General features: G+C 30.6%; 1 protein-coding gene across 1 annotated transcript; it reads right to left on the bottom strand.

The window, feature by feature from the left end:
* Positions 1 to 125: 125 nt before the first annotated feature.
* Positions 126 to 3,426, bottom strand: LOC145181845 (neuronal acetylcholine receptor subunit beta-3-like). Its single transcript, XM_080057022.2, has 6 exons — positions 3,243 to 3,426; positions 2,432 to 2,610; positions 2,240 to 2,349; positions 1,870 to 2,108; positions 1,553 to 1,753; positions 126 to 1,433 (listed from the first exon to the last, which is right to left on the bottom strand). Exons 1-6 carry the CDS (start codon positions 3,349 to 3,351, stop codon positions 796 to 798), a joined length of 1,476 nt encoding a protein of 491 aa, XP_079913148.2. The 5' UTR covers positions 3,352 to 3,426; the 3' UTR covers positions 126 to 795.
* Between the last annotated feature and the right edge of the window lie 2,957 nt (positions 3,427 to 6,383).

The raw sequence follows: 6,383 nt of genomic DNA, 5'->3' as shown, positions 1-6,383 counted from the left end.
TATTTAATTTGCTTCAATTTTCATGAAGCATTTTAAAATAAGGAAATAAGGGGATCTTCATGAAGGTTCTCAAATAGCAAAAAATCCGCAAACTATCTCAACATTCAAAAACTCACTCAAAATTCACACTGATGTTGTTGCGATTTAATGGCAAGTGCTTTGTTAAGTGCTTACATTGAATAAATCATTCTAATAAATCTTTATTTAAATAGTTCAACTTTGAGATTTAAAAATGTAAATCACTAAACTTGTATCATAGTATCCCAACTTAATTGTAAAAATTGAAATTATTCTTCGAAGAAAGCCATCATGCTCACATTTCATGTTTTAATTTTTGGATTTGTGTAAAATTAACAACCCTCTTTAATTATTTTAATAATGAGTTTATACTCAAATCACTCGCCGTTTCAATGATCGTTTTCAATGTACTTGACGATAAATAAATTTCATGTGCAAAACGATTCAAGGTTGAAATTCACTCTTGATGTTAACGAAAAATTCATTGAAATTATCGCATTCTTTGTCTGTAAATTTTTGGGCTTGCCATTATTAAGTAATAAGAGCTGAAACATGTACATCATCCTTTGTCGTGATTTGGTGCAATAACTCTTGAAATAAGAGTACCAAAAGATTGATTTTTTCAGTCAAATATAATTTTTATTTTATTAAAGAGGAAATGGTTAGGAATTATATTTTAAACTTTTGTCTGTTTATACATTTGATCAGTGATGTTTACCCATAAAATACTGCAGCTCAAAATAACGAACAATTTATATTGAATTACTTTAGATCTATTTAAGGAATATATACTATGCGGATACAGCATCCAAATACAATAATGCTGAGAGTACTCAAAAATGTATATAGAAAGAGTCGATCTAAAACCGATGATACAATTCTCCATTCAGTCTGAAGCCATTCTGCATTATCTTTTTCGACCATATGATAAAGAACATCATCGATTCTTGTGTGCAATTCTTTAAGATTTGATTTTCCTAAACCTTGGAATAATTCATGAAGGTTTGATGTAGGATTTGGAGACCACAAAAGACCTGGTTTGTTACTCAATTCGTTAAAAAATGGTTTTTCAAAACACTGTTTGTTTTGTAAAATTTCTTGCATTTTCAGTATTTCTAACCTCTTTCGCCATTGAGGTATGATTCTTTGTGAGTTTATACCAAAATGTTTTGCCAAAATTCCTAACACAAAGTATCGAATCCACAACGGAAGCTGTGATAAGTTCGCGTCCGCATAATAGCAAGCAGACGAATAACATAAACAGAACATCAGAAATACCACAACCACCAAACTAAGGGTTATAAACCACGAAAATAAAGGAACACCTTCCGATCCACTTGTCATAGTGTTTATAGAAGACACAAGAAACCAAACAATTGCAAGAACGATTGTTACAACATAAGGTGTTCGTTGACCTAAAAAAAAAGAGAGATTGCCTTGCTTTTCTCACTCAACCTTAAAGAATGTTTTATTTTAAATAAAGCAACAATAAAGTAATACAACAAAACAACATAATGTTCCATTTAAATTATACCTTTATAAACTGGAAGGACGAAAACGAGCACAGTTAAGAAAACAAAAATCATATTCGGAAGCACTAAGTTCAGGATAATATAAAGCGGTTTTCGCTTCATTACAAGTGTGTAAGTGACATCTACGTACGGTATCGTGGAATGAGGATAAATTTTAGGCTCGCCTTTTCCTTCCATTGAAATGAATGACCATTCAGCGCTTGCTAAAATTTAAATAACCAATTCAATAAAGCAGTATAATTTAGATGCTGCTAGCTTAACTTTGAACACAACAATAAACTTAAAATAATTTTTTTTTAAAAATAGCAAAAAATCTCACGGGAATATAACTTCATGTCCACTAAACTAGGGACCAGATCTACTTTCTGTGACATGTAAGTTAAACTGCTGAATTGCATAGGGCAGGTTTGCGTCTCAAAAGGAAAGTCTTTAACATTCATTGTACAACTCATTCGAAACGTGACCGGAGCATTCCACAGGTGTGAGCCGTCATTTGATACAATAATAAAGGTCTTAAAAGTGTCTAAAAGACCGTTGTAGCTCTTGTCTTCTTCTATGCTATATTAATAAAAAAATATTTTGATTTATTAATTTCAAAAAATATAGTGAGATGCTTTAAACTTTTAAAAATGCGATAAATACAAAAAGAAAATCTGTTAAAAAAAGGAAAACACAAAAACGTTTTATACTTGTAAAAAACAAAAATGTCAGGTGTCCAAACCAGTTCCGACCTGACATTGATTTGCGAAATATTGTTATAGTCTTCTTTTTTCCAGGTTAACAAAGGATTATTCCATTTCTAAAGTTAAAATTTGTCATTCTGGTCTTTTAAATATTTAAATACAGTATGTAATAAGAACTCAACATAAAGAACCCATTACTTGTCGAACATTAACGTTTATCACAACTGCCTCATTTGCAATATCAATATCTACAACTGAAACTAATGAGAGGCCAAAATTCACGGTGAGTGAACCATTTAATAAAGGAAATACGGTTCGCGTTCGATTGTAAAATAAGTCGTTGTGAAGCCTCATTTCATCAGTTATAACAGTTGGCCCTGTAAAAAAAAATTATCAATTTATTTTACCATATCTTTAAAAAATTACTGTTTTTTGAAATACCTTCTTAACTAAATATGAAATAAGATTTTAAGAATAAAATGAGGTAAAGGAAAAAAAAGCAGGCGACTGAAAGTATACAATTTGTGGATCAATTGAAAACATCGTTTATCAATTGAAAACATCGTGTACGAATTGAAAATATTGTGAAAGTTAACTTTACGAGTACCAATTTGTTAAGTTCACTTTTTGAAGCTTTTAAATGATTTTTTCAATTACTTTATACATTCTTCCAGTTAAAAAGAAACTTGTTATAATATAGATAACATATTTTAAAAGTGACATATTTTGAAGGTAACATATTTTGAAGGTGACATATCTATTTACATTTGCATAATAACAATTTAGTTGTAAAAATTTAAAAGATAAACTCTACAATCAGCTGATTTTATAGCCCTGAGTGGTAACTTTATTTCTGTGCTTAATGCAAACAATTCTTTAGAGTTGAGATTATTTGAGTTTCCCTTTAATTGGGAACTAACACTTCATCCTGGATAAAAATGATCGCACATTAAATTTCTATCTTTATATTTGTTATATGTTAGGCTCAATTTTGTAAAAAAAAATTCACCGTCGTGCCCAGCTCCATTTGTTTCAACGAAACATTTCACTCCACCAACCAATAGAGAGAGTATAATAAATTTATACATAATTTTCTGATAAATTTTTACACAACGCATTTTGTTTTCTTTATATTTTTTCTCAACGCTTATAATTTACTTTGATTTATCTTTCATATCTTTACAAAAAAAATTTGTTCAGCCGATTATGATGTCATTAAGTAAACTCAATTAATGACCAACACAAAGAGCGGAATTACTGTTGTTGCGTTCAACAAATGATCTATGTAAACTTCAAACCAAAATTGTTTTAAGGTTACTTCAAGAAATATTAGGACTTCGTGAGAATTTTGAAATGGGGTAATTAAGTAAGCGACTTTAACGATTATTAACATGTTATTATTCGTAAGAGTAAGAAAAGAAACTCTTTTTTTCAGAAACTTTTGCACAAGCAAGTATACTATTTACAGTAGTAATTACATTCACAAACCTATATAATATTCTTTTACTATATTATTTTGTTTCCTATCTCTTATACTAATATCTTATAATGACTAAAAATCGTTGGCTTTTTAAAAAAAAAACTAGAGTACGAAAAATTACTAGCCGGAAAGTTTGCACGCCAGTGTATATCATTGTGAAAAATATTTTTAGAAGAGAATTTTGTTGTATTTTGTTGTAAGTGAAACAATATAACTTAAGGTCGAATTTTCTGAATCTTAAGGTTAACTTAGGCCAAACAGTACAATATTTTAAAACGTTTCTTGTACATTTTTATATGTGCTATTTGATTGCAAACATTTAGTGACATTTATCATTTTCTGCAAGTTTATTTTATAATGCTGTAGTTTATTGGGTAACACCTATATATATTTATATATTGGTGTTACCCAATAAACTACAATGAACCATTATATAGGTATATTTTTCACTTGTGCATGTCATGACTGTGTTTTCATGTGTTGAAGTCGAATAAGCATTTGAATAAGTTTTTGATGAAAAGTTTGTTGATTTTCTTGCTACAACAATTTGATATTTACTAGTTGTTTCCATGGCCGCCGAGAGAGGAGGATGGACGGGGAAGGTTCACGGGGCCCCGTGTATCTACAAACAATTTTTTTAAAATCATTTTTAAAAGATTTAAATAGTTTTGACTTTTAAAAGATTTAACTTTCATTTTTAATTTTCAATGACTAGAGCACGCTTCTATTGGTCCTGGGTATATAATTAATCATAATGAGGGCCCCTTAAGAAAACTTCCCCAGGGCCCAAAATTTCTCTCGGTAGCTATGATTGTTTCACTACTTTATACATTTTGTGGTAACTATGGTAACTATTTTGTTTGTGGTAAGTATGGTTTTGATTTTAACTATACGTTGCACAGTGGGACGAAATCCCAATTTCGTGGCTTAAAGTCAAATTTTTCAGTTTTAAATTTTCGTCTTTTTACGTTCAGATCTTGTTTACAGATAGTCCTAGAACAAAATTCCGAATAGGGTATGAATATACCTGCTCTAGGCTGGCCTGGACATCAGTTGACATATAGCCTCCGTTCGGTACGCACTAAACAAGTGGACACGTCGAAAAATTCTTGCCTGTTTTAAAGTGCTGTTAAACTGAAGAAACTATTTCAATTAGAATTCGGCAAAATGGAATCACTTTCTGGAGGCATGTAGAATAGATGGTTATGCACTGTTATTGCTAATTTTAATTTTTTTAATATTTAAACCGCGCGACAAGTAAACATAAAAAATTGTAAACTTTTTATCTGAAATCGATTTTCTAATGTCGTTTTAAAAATTTAACCGCGGTTATCCACCTTCTTTCGACAAGGAACTGATAGTGTATAGTGTTAAATATAACATATAAAAAAACTGGCTGCCATTGAGTGCCATTTTAATAGTGAGACTAGTTTTTATGGAGGAATGCGTGGTGCGACATTATTCTATTAACATAGATTAATGTCTGAAAATGGTCATGGAAATTAGTGAATTAACATTATTTAATGGCACTAATTACATTTTAACTCAATAATTTATTATTTTAAATATATGCTATATAAGCTATTTCTCGTTCCGTTTTATGATAATCTCAAAATTTTATAAAATAGTCCTCAAAGAACTCTCAGCCGTTATAACTGTATTATTTTTTACAGAGTCTTCCAAATCTTCAAATATGGAATTGTCAAGAAAAGATATATTCTTTAAGGTGAAAGACAGTTTTAAAAAATGAATATAAATTCATCATTGATGTTTTGACAGATGCAATTTTCAAAAAAACGGAACATGTGATACAAGTAGGCGAGGATGAAATGTCATTATCACGGTTATCTGCAAATTTTCGATCAAGATGGAGAGCAGCAGGAAGATGAGAAGATTTTTTTCTGAAAAAAAATGAAGAGTGATTGAAGGGCACAGTACAATTTTCAAAATTATCCAATACTGAATGCACAACACCTTAGAAGGTTGTGAAGAATGACAATAAAAAAGGAACATGTGGGCGACCTTCGCAATCCTTTGCTTCATCTAGTGATAGATCAAAGAGGCGAAAGACTCAAGAACTACGTTCTACTTTTTCTACAGAAGAATTGGCATACGCTGCTCAAATGAGTTTAAGGACTTCTGGTCAAGTACATGTGGCTCAAGTTGTTAAAGATGTCACGTTAACAACCCCTCTCGAGCATCAGGAAATTGCCCCAGAGACCGGCAAAATCTCTACATCAAGAAGCTGTACAATTGTAAAAACAACCTGAAGTCACCAGACAAGAGACAAGGAACGATTCCGATTTAGATACAAGTAGTTCAATATCAGATTCCGAATCGAATGATTCGAACATTGATGAATATGACACGTGTTTTTGTTACTAGGATTAAATAAACAATTTTTTTACATATATGTGACTTAATCTTTTACCAATTTAAAAAAAATAATAAAACTAAAATTACAAATTTCTGTTTTTTTATTAATAGTGTAAATTTGGAAACAATTTTACAATGTTTTTGCTCTAATTTAACTCCTGAATCATAAGCAATGACCTCGAAAACCAAACTACATTAGATTTCATATTTTCAACGTATGAACAGTTTTGGCCGCCATATTGGAGCTCCATTTTGAATTTTTTAAATTTGACCTCAGATTCGTAATCAGCGACC

The sequence above is a fragment of the Hydra viridissima genome, unplaced genomic scaffold (assembly GCF_058129835.1).
Source record: "Hydra viridissima isolate aposymbiotic clone 2 unplaced genomic scaffold, HvirCarnegie_v1 scaffold_10, whole genome shotgun sequence".
Taxonomy (NCBI): Eukaryota; Metazoa; Cnidaria; class Hydrozoa; order Anthoathecata; family Hydridae; genus Hydra; species Hydra viridissima.
The sequence above is the reverse complement of the archived record's forward strand: the minus strand, read 5'-3'. Positions and strand labels throughout refer to the sequence as shown.